Source organism: Sturnus vulgaris, chromosome 5, assembly GCF_052056855.1.
Source record: "Sturnus vulgaris isolate bStuVul1 chromosome 5, bStuVul1.hap1, whole genome shotgun sequence".
NCBI lineage: Eukaryota > Metazoa > Chordata > Aves > Passeriformes > Sturnidae > Sturnus > Sturnus vulgaris.
In genome coordinates, this window is record NC_142247.1 from 15,883,423 (window position 1) to 15,902,506 (window position 19,084).

The window sequence follows — 19,084 nt, forward strand, 5'->3', positions numbered from 1 at the left end:
TTTAGCTTGGAAATTTCCTTGGAGTTTTCTTAATCACTAACGAAAGTAATCATTGTGTCCACTTCTTTGAGAATGTGCCAAGAGCACTTTCCTCTATGTATTACATCACTAGGAATCTATTTGGTATTAATTCTCTGGCCAACATTGAAACAGCACTAATTACAATGCATTATTTGAATACCAGAGTGAATGTCAAGAACATTTCCAGAAAAAATTAAGTTGTAGTTAGTGGATGCAATATAATCATTTCCAGAATGATAAAGGGCAGTCTGCTGCCAGAAAAAAAAGTCTGCACACAGAATTAAGTCTAAATATGTCCAGTAACATTCAAAAACAGTAAATAATCTCAAGACAGAGGGCAAACAAATAATACAAAAATTAATAACTTACAGAGATCATAGCAGAGTAGCACTGTCCATTGGAAATTCACATTTTTTATTTTTGAGCATTACCCTATATTATTAGAGCTGATACTTAAAAGAGGAGGGAAGGATTTCGAGTACTCAGGAGCTGCTCTTTCCCCATTGCTGCCAGACTGGAAGGAGCCTGCTGAGTCTCCATTTGGGTTTGCACATCAGTTCTGGCTGTGCCACGGGGGATGAAGGTGCCCTGAACCCACCCACACCTCACAGGACACTGGCACCCTCACAAACTGAGTGCAGGCACTGCTTTGAATGTGTGCATCCTGCCGAGCCACCAGGACCCCAGGATGTGGCTGGAAGTGCCCGAGGCTGGCCAGATGTGTGCACACCTGCAGTCAGGGTGTGTGTGACAACCTGGGCACAGCAGCCCTGGCTCAGCACAGCTGGGGATGCCCCTCAACACAGGAATGAAACCACCTGCCCTCTGCTGTGCCAAGAGCCTCCTGTGTTAAGAAAGTGGGAAAAAAGAACTTAAAAATAAACAAGTAAAATATTTCCTGGAGTTCTGACAGAAATTGAGGGGAGAAGGGTCTCAAATTCAGGGTTTTTTTTCCATGTGTGAGGAGGGAGTGTCAGTATGTACAAAATTCAAGCTGGTAACATATTTCTAAGAAGACCTAAGTGATAAACCTGTGGATGACAGAATAGCCAGTGTCTGCCAGACATACAAAACATCCTTTACCTTGGCCTAAAAGCCTCTAGCTCATTTGAACCCTCCTCTACAATGTCTGATTTGGGCCACAGTGTACTTTTTTTTTGTACGCAGACACAAAATAAACCCCAAAAAAACCCCACCCAAACATACTGTTATTTGCCTTTCTACAGAGTAAAATCAGAGTAGAATTCCTTAAAGACACAGACAGTCATTACTTACACTACTTCCACTAATCAAATATAAAATAGTCCAAATGCCCCTGTTGGAACAATAACAGTGAAAATATAGTTTTACCGAGGGATTAAATAGGTGGAGAGGTACCAGTTTTAGAGAATTTGAGAAGTGCGAATTTCACAAAGTGAAAAGTGAATCTCTTTCATGTGATAATACTGGATAACAGTGAAAAAGGACATTTTTTTCTAATTCTAGGCATAAGCTTTTTTCTCTATTCTTTTCACGTGCAAATTTCCCATTCAGTTTTCCCTGAGCAATATGCACACACACTCACACACACACACAGATATATATATATATATATATACACATATATATATATTGGATGAGACTCTTGGGTGGTGGGGGCTGGTGTTTGGTGCCTCTTTTTTTTCCCTTCAGTTTCTGCAAATTGCTAGGGCTTGGTTTTGATTAGTTATATTATACTGTAAATCAGTCCAGATGTTTCTGTTATTCTGTAATTTGTTGAGTTTTGGCTCAAGTCTTTTTAAGGTTTTTTTCCCTCTACGTAGTGATTGATTGATTTCAAAGTTAGTTCCAATATTTTTTGACCATTTCCCTCAGTTATGAGATGTAGCAGTCCAAGTATCAGAGGTAACACTGCTTAATTAAAAGTGTAGAATGGGAAGCTGATTGTGACTCTTATCAGCATAATGCAGGATATTCTCTGAAAAAATATGAGTACATATTCTGAGTAGGTTATTTTAAAATACTTATCAGAATTTAAACACGATAAATATGAAGTCTGTGATATAAATCCAGATGGCAAATATCATTGCTGTAAAGCACAGCAGAAGTCTACACTTCAGGCAGGAAATCTTCAGACAATGCAAGGAATTTGCAAATGTGGATATGGAGTTAATAGATCTTGCCATTTGCCCTCCTCTCTCCTCTTCAGCTAGAAATCAAAATGTGACAGATGAGAAATAAGTGAGTTTGTACACTTCTATTCTTCTGTGACTGTGGATAAAAACAAATTATTTTTAATTGAGCATGAAGGAACACAGTGAAAGCTATTTTTCTTTTAATGTTCGTTTGATGTTAATCTATTCTTTCTTGTATAATTCAGGGATCTATCTTATAACCTCCTGGAAGATTTACCCTGTTTTACTGCATGTAAAAAACTACAAAAAATGTAAGTGTTAAACCACCCTAAAAATGTTAAAAAGAAGCATCTATGTGTGTTTGAGTATAATTAACTTGGTTATTGCTGGCTGATTTGACATACCCCAGATACACTTTATTGAAGTGGATCATAAGCACAATCTAAAACACCCCAAAGTGCCTCCCAAGTGTGTTTGAAACTGAGGAGATCCTTCTTGTTATTTCAGTGACTTGCATCACAATGAAATCGCTGAAATCAAAGCAGACACATTTCGGCAGCTGGCTGCTCTTCGGTCTCTGTGAGTACCCCCAAGCAGATATTCACACAGCTTCTCAAAAATACGGGCTCTGTAATGTCTGCTCATGATGTACCCCACAAGATCCTTATTTCAGTTTTTCCTCACTATGATCTTTCACCATGAGTTCATAACTGAGAAAGGAGATAAAACATTGTGAAGTTTAGCATCTGCAGCAATTAATTAAAATATATAAGCTTATAGCCATAAAAACTGTCATTTCTAAATGTTTCTGAAGGAAGTGGAGACACTTCCTGAGCCAGAGCTGGTATGTGTTGGCAGGTTCATGGTATAATCAGCTCTAGGGAGTGGGAAATCTTTTTACAGAGAACAACGTCTTAAGATGTGGAGTCCAATCATGTGCAGGTTTCCAGTTTTCTCACAGACTCATGTGCTAGAGGAGTCATTTTGTCAAGAAATTACTCATGGTTGTAATCTTTTTGCAGAATTGATGCCACACTTTTTTTTTAAAGAGTTGCTTTCAGTCTTTCTGACTTTTCAGGGACGGTGAAAATTGAGGTCAGGAAATTAAGCCTATTGACCCTGGGTTTGCTGTTCTTAGTCACATGAGAATGTTTTCAGACTAAGTCCATATAACCCACCCTTCTTTCTGCTGCCTTAGGAGACTGTGAAGCAGACTGAAATGTCTTGGGCTGTGGCAATTTTAAGTTGTAAGTTTAATAACACGACAACTAACAAAAAATGAAAAAATACTTTGCACTATGAGATATGCAGGAGCTTATTGAAAATATTGGCATGTAATTGATACCTTTTTTATATTTAGGCCTCCTAATCACTCCTAATCAAGTGTTTGAAAACTTCCATATTCACTCAGTGGGTATGTAATTTTCTACTCACTTTTCTTGTAGGGATTTAGCTTGGAACAAAATTAAAATTATTCACCCCAATGCCTTCTCCTCTTTACCATCTCTGATCAAACTGTAAGTATTTGAATATCTTATACATTCAATTTTTTCATTTTTCTTGCAAGAACATACAAAAATTCAATAACTTGGTGCCCCAGCAGAAATTGAGGGTTTCTCTATTCTAATCATCTGGTCTGTTGAATCCTTATCTAAATGTCTGATTTCCTGTACTTCCCCAAGTCATGTAGGTATCACAGCAAAGCTGCATACAATGCTTAGTGTAATGATTTGGGGTCCATGAGGATTATCAGTGCATCTGCCTCTTTTAATTCAATTTATTAGCAGTTAATCTGTTGTGGCAGTGGTAAATATTTCCTGTTAGTTGTGTTTTCAGGCCTCAGGAATTGGATTAAAAATTACATAAGAAACTTTTTCCAGAATGCATCTTTATTTCATTGTTCCTCATTTGATGAAATAGTTCTTCTTCTTTAGTAAGTTCAGCCAGAGCAGTTAGTGGTCAAAACATCAGCAGCAGTTTTGCAGGCCTTGTTCACAAGCACTTCTCAGTGCTTACTAATTTTTTTTTTCCTACTTCCAATTGTCACTGTGATGCTTTTTTAATCCTTGAGGCATTGCCTGTATGGGGAAGATGTGAAAAAAAATTCTTCTGGAGTCATATTGCTGCATGGTTGTCACAAAAATATTATGCTGGGCATTTGCTCACAAATAATCCAGCAGCTGATAAACCAAAACTTGGAGAGGTATTCATTTCTGTTGATGTGCAAAGCCCTCTGAATGGTGCACTGACAAATGCCCACACAGACAATTTTGCCTATAATGTCCCTTTTGGGACCTTTCTCAGAACTTACCTACTTTATGAGGTGAGCAGTAAATTTTAGCTTTGGACAACATACAACTGTCAGAGGGGGTTAAAGAAAAAAAAGCTCTTGAGCACACAAACAGTACCACAGAGTTCCAGTGTTTCTTGAAATGGTAGTCTCTAACCTTGGTCCACCAGTCAGTGGTTATTTTTACCATTGCAGTAGGACCTGAATTTCACCTTTGGTATTTAATGGTGCTGTGTGCAAGAAAACACACACTAAACCAGATAGGTAGAAGCCCAGTCCATCAACATACCTTATTTTATGCCTAGACCTTAGATTTCAGTGTATAGTCCAGACTTTCCTGTTCAGCCTTGAACATAAAAGCATTTCAGCTGCATCAGACTCTGCTTCTTCCCTTTTTCCTCCTTGACTGTTGATCATCACAAGTATTGCAGAGTAAACAATTGTGAGGAAGACTGAAAAGATCATTGAATAAATGAGAGAGAGGGAGAGAGGGAGAGAGAGCAAAATAGAAAACAGTACCTCTGGACTCCCCCTCTTTCACTACTTTGCCATGTCTCCTTTATCACTTACCACTTTTTCATTCACCTGTTTTACTTTCCCCAAGTTACCTATCTGTGTTCATCTGCACTGCTCTGTCTTCCCTCAGCCACTCAGACAAAGTTCAGCTTGGAAATGTCATCTCCCTGTGCTCCAGCCCAGCCCTGTCCTTTCCTGAAACACCCAGCCTCCCCACACACCTGAGCTGCTCCTTGGGAGCTGTCAGGGCAGCCATGCCCTGTAGCATCCCACTGAATCTTTTAAACTATGGGAGGCTGTTCAGGCTCCTTTGAATTCAGTCCAGGGAGAAAATTTCAAATTCATTTGCTAATGTCAAAACTAGCACTATAAATGTTTTGAGTCAAAATATGGGAACAGACACCCAGCTAACTACTAGATATTACTGTTAGCTTTCTGCTAGACATAAAGGTGAGTAATCCTGAGCAGTGCTGCTATGCTTTGCTATGTTCACTGGGGCCTCTGTTTAATACAGTCAATTTTTATTGAGTTAGAAATCTTTAACCTATTTTTTCAATGTGACACTTCTAGTGCTGAAAAAAAAATGAAAACCATAAGCTGATTTTTATTTGCTGTTGTGCAGGGATGTGTCATCCAACCTTTTGTCCTCTTTTCCTGTGACGGGGCTACATGGTTTAACTCATTTAAAATTAACAGGAAATCATGCCCTACAAAGTTTGATAACATCTGAAAATTTTCCAGAACTCAAGTGAGTATATCATTAAAACTAATAAGCCACATTTGTGTTCATGTGCAGTGGAAGGTGTGTCAGTGTGTAACGCATGTTACTTCGTATTGTCAGTCTTTGATCTGTGCCATTAAAACGAAAGCAAATATGATAAAAATGATAGACTTCTTTTATTATGCTCACTTTCAACTGAAGAAACTATGAAGGTTTTGAAATATTAACCCCAGTACTTGCTTAGTACAAGCCACATCTGCTTCCTGGTGATATGTTTCAAAAGCTGTTAAAACAATATCGCTGGCAGCTTAGTGATATGTCCTTCTTCTCCTGGACTGTGCTTACAGAACTCCCATTATACATAATGAGAACACAGCAAATACAAGGGAAGAATATACTGCTGAAAGACCAAAAGATTTCACCTCTTTTGTTTGAGCATGATTTTTCTGTAATCTTTTGATTAAGATTCAGATAATACTTTGCCAATATTACTAACACACTTTGATACTAATAATTTCTGTGGGTCCTCTGTGATACAGGAAGGAAGTGTCCTCTAAAGATCATTTGCAGCTCTGCCAGTCACTGGATGACCGTGGCCTGTATGGAGCTTGAACCCATGACCTAAGCATTATTAGCACCATGCTATAACCAACTAAACTAATTTCAGAGTCACAGCAAAGAGGGTTTTGTCTCTAACTTCAGGATATTTTGGAGTTTCCCCTAACTCTCCTTTCATTTTTATATTTTAGTTAGAAGATGCCAAGTTCATATATATACTTCATCATGTTTTTCTGTGAAAAGTTTGGTATCAGAAAATAGGAAATAACTAAACAGTGTGCACATAGTTATGGAATCACAGAAAGGTCGAGGTTGCAAGGCTTTGAGGCTGTCTTGTCTAACCACCTGCTCAGGCAGGGGCACCTGGAGCCCGTTGCCCAGGACCACATCCAGACAGCTTTTGAGTATCTCCAAAGATGGAGAGTCCATCCTGATGTTTTCACTAGATTTGCCTTTTGCAATGAAAAAGGCCCAGGAGTCCTAGCAGGCAGACAGCTCAAGATGTGACCATTAACAAAAACGACTGCAGTGTTTGGAGTTACCAATAGGGGAATGTTGAATAGAAGTGTGGAACTGATTAAGGCTCTGTGTACAGCACTGGAGGGATCCACCCTAGAACACTTTTCTCATGGCATGTTAATATGAACTGAGATAAGAGCTGCAAAAAGTGGTTCCAAGGTTAGGAAACAACACCTGAAAGGTCTTAATAACCCCAAAAATGGTAATTTGTCACAGAGGAGATTACTTAAGGTTACATGTGCTTGACTTCAACAAGCACATGAAACTATAACATTAGCATTCAAAGTACTAGAGGCCTTAAACCTCTTTTACATTAGAGGTCTTGAGATAGGGCTTGGAGGTCAAGGAACAAGTACCATAAAAATCACGACTGATTGAGACTGAGTTTATACCATACGTTTTCTTCTCTCACTGGCTTTGCCCAAATGCCAAGGCTGGTGACAATTCTAAAATAATTGAAGTTTCCTTAAAAGAATGTAAACACAAGAAAATTGATTACTCTGACCTGGCTAATATATAGTGATGCATATACCATGACGTAGAGGCATAAGAGGTGCTGCAGTAGTCCAAGAATAATCCATTATTCAACTGAATTATGTATTACTAAGATTTTTTAAGTTCTTGTCTCAAAATTATACTCTATATGAATTTCCTTTCAGCAAGATTGTGTACATTGGTCAAATGAAAGTACAGTGTATTTCATCTGGGCAAATTGTTAACAAGGATATGTCCAACTAACTTAATTATTTTAAAAAATTTATTCAAAGTATGTTATCTAGAGTTAATTAACATCTGTAAGAACAAATTATACCCAGTCAGGAGAGACTAGGGTAAAATCCTGACCTACCGTCTGCACGACTTTTACCATAAATCAAAATGAGTTCAGGGTTTCACACAGGATCACTGCACAAAGCACCAAATTTGAACAGATAACTAAAACAAAATTAAATTTCACCCTTTGCAATTGTTGCAGCTAGCCAGTGGTTACATTAAAGACAAATTCCTGTATAAAAACTTCCTACTTATCTAAATTCATCAAAACAGACACATCAAAGAGCTGAGCATCCCCTTCCCCATCATCAGCAATAGCACTAGTACACTCTGCAGAGCTGAGCCCAGCCTGTTACAGCAAGCCTTGAGGAAGCAAAGTCAGGCTGCCAGCCACTCCTTCCTTCTTTATCTGATGCTTTGATTCAGTGCTGAAAAGAGCTCAGTGCTTTGCTCCATTCATCATAACTGTGCCTTCCTGTTCACCATTAACTCCACACCTTTGTGAGGGAGAAAACGACCTTGTGTTCTCTGCTGCTTAATCTAAAAACAGAAAAAAAGAGGCATTCCTTACTAGAGGAAAAAAATTATCAAGGATACAGATATCATTAGTAAGATAAGGAGTATATAAAAATAAAGTTAGCCAGTGTTTCTAAGAGAGTTTAATTTGACAAAGTCCAAATCTAATCACTCACATCAAATAAGCACCAGGCATAAAAAGGACTGCCTCCAGCACTGTACGCCTGAGAGTTCCTTCTTTTTTCATTTTTTTTGTGTTAAATGTAGCTTTTGTGAGGAAAAACTCCTCTGTCACCAAGAAGATGATACTTATTTCCCTGCTTTGCAAAGTATGTTTTGTCCTCTGTATTCTAGGTTGGAGCCATTGTGTGCAGTTGGGCTTTGCACATAGATTAAGCAACATTTGCTAATTTAAGGATTAATTAATTAATTAATTATGTGTATATTCTGATAATACAGGCAGGGGGGGAAAAACAGACATAAAATGTTCAGATTTAAGAATGGATGCTAGAGATACCAATAGAGAGGATAAGACATGGGAGTCTTGGTCTTCAAATGTAATTTAAAAGCCATGGATGTTTTTGGATATGTCATCAAAGCAGTGGAGCAGTACAATGTGGGAAGTCACATTTCCAGTATATGACAGGTCAGCAGGCTGGGAGAAGCACAAGATCTGGAAATCTGTCATAGTGCTGTTTGAATAATCGGAGAATAGAATACATTTCTGCCAGTCCCTTGTGCCTAAAATATCCACTAACTGTTCATTCCCCCAGGTGTATCAATGTCCTTCCAAAGGTCTGAAGCCACAAGTTGCAAGGGGTCACATTGCAGAACTGACAGGATTACTTTTGATAATTACTTCTTTTGTTCCAAAAAAAGGCAATTTATATATGGGGATTGGGATTGTTTTTATCCCAGATGATTAGCTATGGGTTAGCCTAGTAATCAATGGGTTTAATAATAGTTCATTTAAGAAGGGCTTCTGGGAAATGTGTTCAAAAATGTTTAATCAGGATAATCTCCTTATGTTAAAAGATGGCATGCAGATGAATGAGTTAGAAATTAAATATTTAAATCTGCTGGCCTGTGGTTGCTTGACAGTTAGATCTTGGTTATCTTGAACTTTTATTGAGTACCCTAAAAATTTTGTATTGGGTACAAGGGTACAGATTATTGCTGTTAATTTCCAACAGAAATGGAAGGTTGTAGAATCTAAATGCCCCCAAATGCACTAATTTAAAAAATCACTTTAGAAGTTAAGATTCAGTTTGTTCCCCTTTGTCCAAGTTTTTTGGCTAGTGCACAAGTTTAAGTCCTGTTGGCACTGGGCCTAAATCAGCTTGATTTCCCTGCAGATTTCCCAGGGGGTTAGAGGTTGCTTATTACACCCATTATGTTAATTTACATGATTAACCTGTTGAAAGTAATCTGATAGGAGGATCTAGTTCTACTTTATTCCTTTTAAGTTAATTCAGAATTACTTCTAATCACCTCTTTATCTTTGAACTTTTTGGTATATTGGACTTTTGGAATTAAGGTGAGTTGTTAGGTTTTACTGTGTGCAATTGGTGAACTGCAAATAAAATAGCTCTGCTTCCAAAGCATAAAAATATGTCTATGGAATAGAAGTAGTCCACAGAACTCAGATAGTAGTTCTTCTACGATCCCCCAGAACTTGCACAGTACCAGAAGTGTGCAATTTTCTGAAAACAGGAGCCTTCATAATCATTGGAAGTCACTGGCATGTATTGTTATCTGTGAGGAATAACAATGATCTTAAAAGAATTAAGAATGAGTATCCTGTGTCCTGAAATGACTGCTCTCATTTTTAAGACAATTAATGAAGTAAAACCTTTCTCTCAGTGACATTTCACACATAGTGCCTGATTCACTCACCTTTTGGTTTAGAATACTGCTTTCTTGATCTTCTGCACAAGAAACAATCCCCTTTTTGCCATCTTAATGTGAAATGAGTTGAATATGGAAAGAGATGAATAAAGTTTGGTTTCCAAAAGATCTCGTTCTCCCTAAAGTAGAGAAATTCAATTTGGGAAGTGTTTTGCTTTTGCCTGGTAGGCAGGTTGTGATATTTGGGTGTGCTTTTTTTTTTTAAAGAAACCATTAAGAAAGTAACTGCTGGAGAAACTGTTGATTTACACAGTAAAATCATTGAAAATCATAAAACAAAAAATACAGCTCTGATTAAAATTCACTCAACAGCAAGACATAGATCTCCCACTATCTTGTCTCCTTTGAAAACACATAAGAATACTTCAGTATGCCTTTTCTAAAATTAGCCTAAAAACCATCTGCATTTCCAATAAGGAATTTTATTTGTGAATCCTCATTTTGTATTATTGTGACTGATTTTTACCCAGAGATGTTTTTACTTTCTGTTGTGGATATTTAAACTATTTGCTTTGTGTTAACTGTAGAGGAGCAGTACAATCCAGTAACTCTGGTGCTTAACTAGTATCGTGGCATGCTGCCTTATTCTTCTGCAGGGTCATGGAAATGCCTTATGCCTATCAGTGCTGTGCCTTTGGAGCTTGTGAGAACCACTACAGAATCTCCAGCCAATGGAACAAAGATGATAATAGCAGCATTGATGACTTTCATAGAAAGGATGCTGGATTGTTACAAATTCAAGGTAACCATCATCTTAGGCTTTTAAGTCTACCTGAAGGCTGTGAGCAACCTGTGATTTTAAATAAATCTAATACTCTTTACAGTCACAGAGGTGGCCTCTCCCTGTGTCTTCATCAATAATATATTATTTAAGTATTCCTGTGCTTAGCAAACTCATTCGGCCGTTCAAAAATCTCACTCACGCACTCATCTTTTCAGCCAAACAATAGTTACAATAATGTGGTAAATTTAAGATTCCCTTTATATAAGAGACAGGCTAGCTCAGCTGGTATGTAACTCCACACAAAAGCAGGCCAGAAAAGATGTAGTTTCTTGCCAGCCTTAGAATGGAACACATCCTAGGCTTAATCACACACTTCAGGATGAGCAATAGCCAAAATAAGTGGCTACTTTGGCCTATTTTTTTCATAGGATCATAGAATCACAGAATATGCTGAGTTGGAAGGGACCCACAAGGATCATCAGGTTCAACTCCTGACCCTGCACAGGGCAGCCCCAAGAATTACACCATATGCCTGAGGGCATTGTCCAGATTCTTCTTGACCTCTGTCAGGCTTGGTGCTGTGACCACTTTCCTGTGGAGCCTGTTCCAGTGCCCAACCACCCTCTGGGTGAAGAACCTTTTCTTGATATCGAACCTAAACCTCTCCTGGCTCAGTTCATGCCATTTCCTTGAGGCATGTCCCTGGTCATGAGAGGAGATTGGTACCTGCCCCTCTGCCTCCCCTTGCGAGGATGTTGAAGACTTGAATGAGGTCTCCCCTCAGTCTCTTCTTCAGGCTGAACAAACCAAGCAACCTCAGCTCCTCACACGGCTTCCCCTCTGGACCCTTCACCATCCTCGTGGCCCTCCTTTGGACACTCCAATAATTTAACATCTTTCTTACATCGTGGCACCCAAAGCTGTCCCCAGCACTGGAGGTGAGGCTGCCCCAGCTCAGAGCAGAGCAGGACAATCCCTCCCTTGCCTGGCTGTGATGCTGTCCCTGATGTCCCCAGGACAGGGTTGGCCCTCCTGGCTGCCAGGGCACTGCTGGCTCCTGTTCAACTTGCCACAGACCAGGACCCCCAGGTCCCTTTCCATGGCACTGCTCTCCAGCATCTCCTTCCTCAGTCTGTGCACAGAACCAGGGTTGCCAGAGAGTACATTTGTTCTCCAGGACACGAGACTGCTGCGTTTTTCTTCCCCTTCAGCACTAGGTCTGTTACTTGATCTGTTATGTAGGCACACATACACATTTACACCACCCTGTTGCTTTCTGTGCTATCTCTGCTCCTGCAAACCAGTGGTCTCAGAGCTCAGCAAGAGCCAAGGATATGTGCTAGTGATGATATAAAAAACAAAACTTGGTTAATTCGTAGTAGTAAGGCACAACAGCAGAATTCATATTTTAAACTCCTTCCCAGGCAGTCATCACACTGCAAATTAGGCAATAGAGAATGTACCTGTAAGTGATTATTTTCAGAGAAGTAAAGATGCCAACTTTTAAAATAATCCCAAGTACAGCAATTCAAAACCAAGTAGGCCTATGTCTGATTCTGCTCACAGTTCAGCAGGCAAAGGGACAAGACCAGGCCTTAAATACCACAGGCATTTTTGCAACATTTACCAAAAATTTTTTTCTTGAAAATTGCAGTAACAATTCTGGGTTTTTTTCTCCTCAACAGATGAACGTGATTTTGAGGACTTTTTTCTTGACTTTGAAGAAGATTTGAAATCTCATCATTCAGTGCAGTGCTCACCTTCTCCAGGTATGAAACTGCTGGACAGATACAAATTCAAGGACAGTGTTAGCAGATATTCAAGATACAGAACAAACTGTGAATCAGATACTAGGACAGCAACATGATGTGCAGTAATTTGATGAGTCTAATTCAAATACATTGCACAATAATACACAGTTTTGCACTGAATTCCAGAAAACTATTCAGCCAGTATATTCCTCTATGACTGTAGCAAAAGTTTTGCCCAGTCACCAAGCAGATCCTTACTCTGGGCCCCTTTTCACCAGAATTGGTACCCAATCAAGAAAATGAGAGAGGAAAGACTCTTCTACTAAGATACAGATGATAAAGGCAGCAGAATCTTTGCTCTCTCAGTCTTTTGCAAAGCTAAAGTAATTCTTCTGACCGTCACAGAGTTATTGTACCCATGAGCAGCTTGAACAAAACAAAATTTAGTTCTGTGTCTAGGAAATACCAAACACTACTGCATTGATGTGTGCAGTCCTTCACAAAGGACACTCAGCACTGTCATATTCTTTGTAGAATGTAGCCAGCCATGTTCATAAGTTTTGATTGTTTGGTTTAGCAAATGTTTTCACTAGCCATTCTTTCATTGTGAAACAGGAACCAAAAAATGCCAAGTGACAATTTGTACTTCAGCATTCATTTTAAGCCATGATTCTTGTTTGCAACAGCAACTAATTGTAAATTTTTAAAGGAATATAAATATATAAATAGGAATAGAAAAGGCAGGAAGCTAAAGAATAGAGTTATTTGACTGTCACATATTCTCCAATGGCCTAAATAATAACTTCTGAGTTCTATGGCCTAATGGCTCTAATGGCCTAAAGAAGTTCTGAGTTCGTTAAAACATTGCTGTCTTCAAGGTAAGTTATCACCAGACCTGAGAGAAATTTTAGCTTGGATTTTTCAAATAGTATCTTAGAAAAACTTGCAAACTAACACAATAGATCCTCATGCTTACTTAAAGGCAAGAGCCATAGTTATAGGGAGGTCATTTCAGCTGCAGGGTTTATGCCTTCATGGAAGAGCACAGGCCATGGTGAGGGGTTGCTTTGCTGGCTCGTACCAAGACACACAATGTTCTCTGACCACAGAGCATTCAGCTTCAACTGCACAGCTTATGCACCTCAGTCCTCTGAGAATGTATAGCAAGCCTCAGTCATAAAGACCTGACTTCAGACACAGGAGATCCAGAGAGGCAGCACTCCCAAAAGCAGAGAGACACCATTTTCTTGGACTGTGTAATGACATGTTATAAAGTAGCCAAAGTACATCTGTCCATATCCATTACATCACGCTTCACCAGACTCATTAGGAACCTGTTTTAATTTAGCAAAAGGTAATATTTTCAGCTTTTTTCACACACTAACAAATATCACAGCATTTCTTGAAACTACAGGAGTTGACATTCCCATTGCAGTAGTCCTGCCAGGCACAAAAAGAAGCCCATAGACTACTCATGATGAAGGACAAAGACTCATGTTCACTGTTAATGCAATATGCATCACAGATTTAGCAGCATGTTATCAAGATTACTCCAAAGAAAGAGCAAATTTCCAGCTCCCTTTTTAGACTAAAATTCACTCTTTGGCTGTGCTGAGAATCTGCAAGAAGCATATACTTCAGTGTCTTAGAAAGCATGAAGGCTTTTTTGCTTACATGGGCTTCCCTTACCCTTTTTATTTTGGCATTTCAGGTCCCTTCAAACCATGTGACCATCTGTTTGGTAGCTGGCTGATCAGAATTGGAGTATGGACCATAGTGGGTTTGACCTTTATTTGCAATGCACTGGTGTCTGCTACAGTTTTCAGATCTCCATTGTATATGTCCTCCATAAAACTTTTGATTGGTTTAATAGCCATTGTAAATGCCCTGATGGGTCTGGCCAGTGGAGTACTGGCTAGCGTGGATGCATCCACTTTTGGTAGCTTTGCTCAGTACGGAGCACAGTGGGAAAGTGGAACTGGTTGCCAAATAACTGGCCTTCTCTCCATTTTTGCTTCAGAGGCTTCCATATTCCTCCTTACCCTAGCTGCACTCGAACGTGCATTCTCTGTAAAGCATGCTGCAAAGTTTGAAACAAAATCCTCCATTGCTAGCGTAAAAATTGCCATTTCCTTTTGCTTTATGTTGGCACTAATCATTGCCATGGTGCCCGTTCTCACTGGAAGTGAATATGGGGTTTCTCCTCTTTGTTTGCCTCTCCCGTTTGGGGAGTCCACTGCTATGGGCTACATGGTAGCACTGGTATTGCTGAACTCCCTTTGCTTTCTGGTAATGACTGTTGCTTATACAAAGCTCTACTGTAGTTTAGAAAAGGGAGAACTAGATAACATTTGGGATTGCTCTATGGTCAAACATATAGCCTTGCTACTTTTTACTAATTGCATTCTTTATTGCCCTGTGGCCTTCTTATCCTTTTCCTCCTTACTAAACCTCACTTTTATCAGCCCAGAAGTGATTAAGTCAATACTTCTAGTGATTGTCCCACTTCCAGCATGTCTAAACCCACTGCTTTATATACTTTTCAATCCACATTTTAAGGAGGATTTGGGAAGTCTGCGAAAGCAAACTTTGATATGGAGGAGATCAAAACATGCTAGTCTGATCTCTGTGAATTCAGAAGACATAGAAAAACAATCTTGTGACTCAACACAGGCATTGGTAACCTTCACGAGTGCCAGCATATCATATGATATGCCCACCAGCAGTTCACTAATGCCACCTTCTTATCACATGACAGAAGGCTGCAATCTTTCGTCAGTCGCGTTTGTTCCCTGTCGCTAGTTGCAGAAACAGTACAGAAAATACCTCTGTTTACAAAATTTTCAATCCCAAAACTAAGTGTGGATGTGTGCATACGAGTGTAGAGAGTGCCTCTAAATTATTATGACACACCTCAGAAAGCAGACAACGGCAAAACTTGGGGCAGGCTGAAAATCCAATACTTGAGCCTGCTCAGCTTCCTCCTGAAATGCTGGATGAAGACAGGAAATGAAAGCTGCTGAAGTTTGTGCAGTTGTATCAGCTGCTCTCTTTTAAAGTAGCACTACCCAGAAAGGGCATCAGTTTTTCAAGAAGAAAAATAGCATATTAAATTGGTACCATTTTTTCAAGCAACACCTGATGTTTTCAGGGTTTGGGTTATTTTTTTCCTGTTTATTTAATTTGGTTTTAATAATAGTTTTTCAGTGCCATGATTGTTTTTTATAAGCATCTGTATATGGCGTTTGTTCAGCAAGGTATCTAAACAGAAGAGTAGTCCTGTTCAAGTCCTAGAGGTTTCTACAGAATACCCTTTGATGAAGTTCTGTTTGATAAAGCTGATTAAATGGTTTAACTGGCATTGGGTTTGAATTTTCGAAGTCATCTAACTTGACAAAACATTTTTAATTTTCAGTGAATGTGAAAAAATTAACATGATGTGAAAGAAGTTAATCAAAACCCTGTTAAGCATTTAAAATGTAATTGTAAATGGCAAGGCATTGTCACATAAGTATTTTTCTACTAAGGTTGTGTTCAGTTTGGTCCTGAATTGCTTTCACACCAGTAGAATTACTCCCCAGAATTACTGATGGTAAAATTGGCAGATGACTCGTTTAATTTGAAAGTGAAAAATACTACATAGAAAGTCATCAATATAAAAAAAACTGGTATGCTGAGAACTATTAAAGGACACCAAAGGCACTCAGACAGAAACATTCATTTAAGGTAATTTGTCTAGGAACAAAAACTGTAATCCTGCTCATGGCATGGTCTCTGTCTCGTGAAACTGATTCTCGAAAGCTGCTAGTTCATAGTCACTCGTCAGTTGAAGATTTAGAGGTCACTGTCTCCTTTTGGATAAGGATAGCCAACATCCTTAGCTAAGGCAATATTAAGTGAAGAGGTTGTGTGGTCTGTGTTCTTAGCACTGATGCAAGCACTCCTGGGATATTTCAAACACTTTTGGCATTCACATGCTGTAAATAACATTGTGAAATTGGAAAGGATATGAACATCATACATTTAAAACAACTTATGAAATAAGTGATTTGATCACAGTTTATAAGTAGCTGCTTCTGGGATACAGAAGTTTGAAGGCAGAGGACTACTCATCTGAGAGGAGAAGAATCTGGTATGGTCAACTGGAAATTGACATTAGGGATATGCAGCATAGAAATAAAGGTGGAAATTGTTGATAGAGATGGTCATTAGCTAGTGAAATTACTGTCACCAAAAGTATCTAAATTCATACTGGATATATTGCCAAAAAAGATACTGGAGCAGCTGTTGAAATTCAGGGACTTCTGATGGCTTTAGTTTAGGAAAAGACTTGATTAGGTTAGCAGAGTTCTCTGACTTTAAATCTGTTAATACTTTGCTCAATCAAGGCATGTGTGTTTACACATCAGAAGCATCCTATTTAGAAAGAAGAGACTTCAGGTCCTTGTCAAGTCTACTGTTAAAATATCTCAGACAACAGAGCCACGTAGAATATAATTCTTTGACCTCGTCCAATCCATCAGGGGATACTCCAGTATTCTTTTCTAAGAGCTGGCACCTTTTGCTTAAGTAAGCTGATCATTTAAGACAGAAAAATGCACGAATTTACCTATTTTTGTTGTTAAAAAGAGCTCCCTGAGGAGTAACATTTAATAGCTCAGTATTCACTGCTCAGTTAATGGCCACTCAACCTCCAGGTGAATGAGACTAATTTTTTAACATTAGGAAGGTTAGGCTAGGCCCAGCAATTAAGGTAATCTGTTACAGATGATCTCTGTTGTTCATCTGTTCCTGTATATAAAACTTCCTGGGACTCAAGGATGGATTTTCACAATGAAGACTTTGCTGCCAACAGCTCATATGCCTTAATTTTCTTGTCCATTCACACTGGCATATTTTTAGTTTTGCAGTTACAGATGGCATCAGTTGACTTTGGCTGACATGTTCATCCTTCAGGGAAAAAAAATGAACCAATTCTGAAATTATGCATGATAAAGTCAGCTGGGTACTTATCTTAATCCTTTATCTGTTGTGGCTTTTGAAGCAGTGCAGCACACAGCTGCAGAAACAATGCCTGAAACCACTTTGGATTAAACAGAGGATCAGTCAACCATTGCACAATACCTATTACCATGTTTACTTAGCTTTAATTTAACTGGGGTCCATCTGTGCTGCTCTGCTTAGTGTCAGTAAGGTTCCTTTCAGCTTGCTATATTTAAGAAGTTTGTAAAGAAATTTGAGAAGCAAAATAATGTTATAATTCAAAAGACTAGTTAAAGAATGCTTCTTTTATCAGAACTTTTTTAGCTTGCAGAAGGTCCTAAAGGCTTTGTGTCTTATTTTTATAAGCATGTTTGAAATATTTTGATCAGATATTTTTAACTTGAAATTGTTAAAATTCATTTAATAGATTTTTAAAGTAAAATGTGTAAATATAGAACTGTATTTATTATTACAGTGAAATGCAACTACAGTAAAGGACATGAGATTAAGCCCTGTACAGTTTCATATTGATATTTGCTATATTTTCTGCTCATACATGTTACTAAATTTGTTATCTGTAAATAATATAATGTAAATGTGTAGTGACTGTAAATAGGTGACATGCTTTCTTTTCTATCAGTGTTCCAAACATATGTAAGTTGTAATAAAATGTGACTACAGTAAAGAGCGTTTAATCATGACCTAACACCTCACAAAATGGTGTGCATTCTCAATTAATCCTTTCTAAGTTATTGTAATACTTACACTAACTTCCCTAGGTGTCTGAAATTCTTGACAAAATATAAGTTACAAGTTGCATGCCATAAAAAAAAAGAGAATAATAGTGTTTCATTTGAACACAAATTAAATCTATTATCAAAACTTCACTTGCGGACCCCTATGAATAGATCCTATTCCCTGTGCACGCTGCTGTGTCTCACTGATGACCTCTCACAATTGCCACAGGTGACACCAGCACCTCCAGCTGTGTGACAAGGGTGTGCATCAGGTCAGGCACAAGTTACCCACAACCTGCAGACCACACACGAGAGAGGTGCAATTCAGCTGCACTGGGCTGCTGCTTCTAGTAAGACAGCAAATTCTCCCACATCATTCCTTATTTTCTCTCCAACCCGGAATCTGGCAGGTGAAGCAGGTGAGGGGAAAACCAAACAACTGGCAGAGTTCATCTGATATGTGGCAGAAGGGCAGCAGGTACGAAATGGATGGAGGTGCTAAGGGCAAATGAATGGTGGGACTCAAAAGAGGATTTGGCAAGAGCCAAGTTGCTCAGGCTGCACCAGAACTTCCAGCTCAGTTGAATTAAAGGCAGGCAGCAGCCAAGCACAGCCATGTCATTTTGTAGGCAATAAGAACAGGTGAAACAGGGCATTCATTCTTGTTAAGAGAGACTGCAGCCCGGGACAGTTACACATGCTTGGTTTTTCAGAGATGGTGATTGTAGGTCATTTCTATGAAGTACTTGAAAGAAAGAGGTAAAATACCAATAAAGCAGAAACTCTCAGAAAACAATTGCTTAGTCAGGAATTCATATGGCAAGTAATGAATTACAAAGATTTTTTTAAAATAATGTAGGCCTGTCCTATTTTTAAATGGATTTTAGAATAGCATGCAGGTTCTCAGGATAGATGAAGCTACTTTGGGGAAGGTCATTTCAGCCAGAAGGGCCTG

General features: G+C 38.8%; 1 protein-coding gene across 1 annotated transcript in view; it reads left to right on the plus strand.

The window, feature by feature from the left end:
• LGR5 (leucine rich repeat containing G protein-coupled receptor 5) overlaps positions 1–18,093 on the plus strand; it is a 91,472-nt gene extending 73,379 nt beyond the window's left edge. The window contains exons 12-18 of the mRNA XM_014879546.2: positions 2,381–2,446; positions 2,643–2,714; positions 3,581–3,652; positions 5,564–5,689; positions 10,531–10,676; positions 12,344–12,427; positions 14,121–18,093. Of these exons, the coding sequence (XP_014735032.2) occupies positions 2,381–2,446; positions 2,643–2,714; positions 3,581–3,652; positions 5,564–5,689; positions 10,531–10,676; positions 12,344–12,427; positions 14,121–15,211 (1,657 nt within the window). The 3' untranslated portion in view covers positions 15,212–18,093. The remainder of the gene's footprint in view (positions 1–2,380; positions 2,447–2,642; positions 2,715–3,580; positions 3,653–5,563; positions 5,690–10,530; positions 10,677–12,343; positions 12,428–14,120) is intronic.
• The last annotated feature ends 991 nt before the right edge of the window (positions 18,094–19,084 follow it).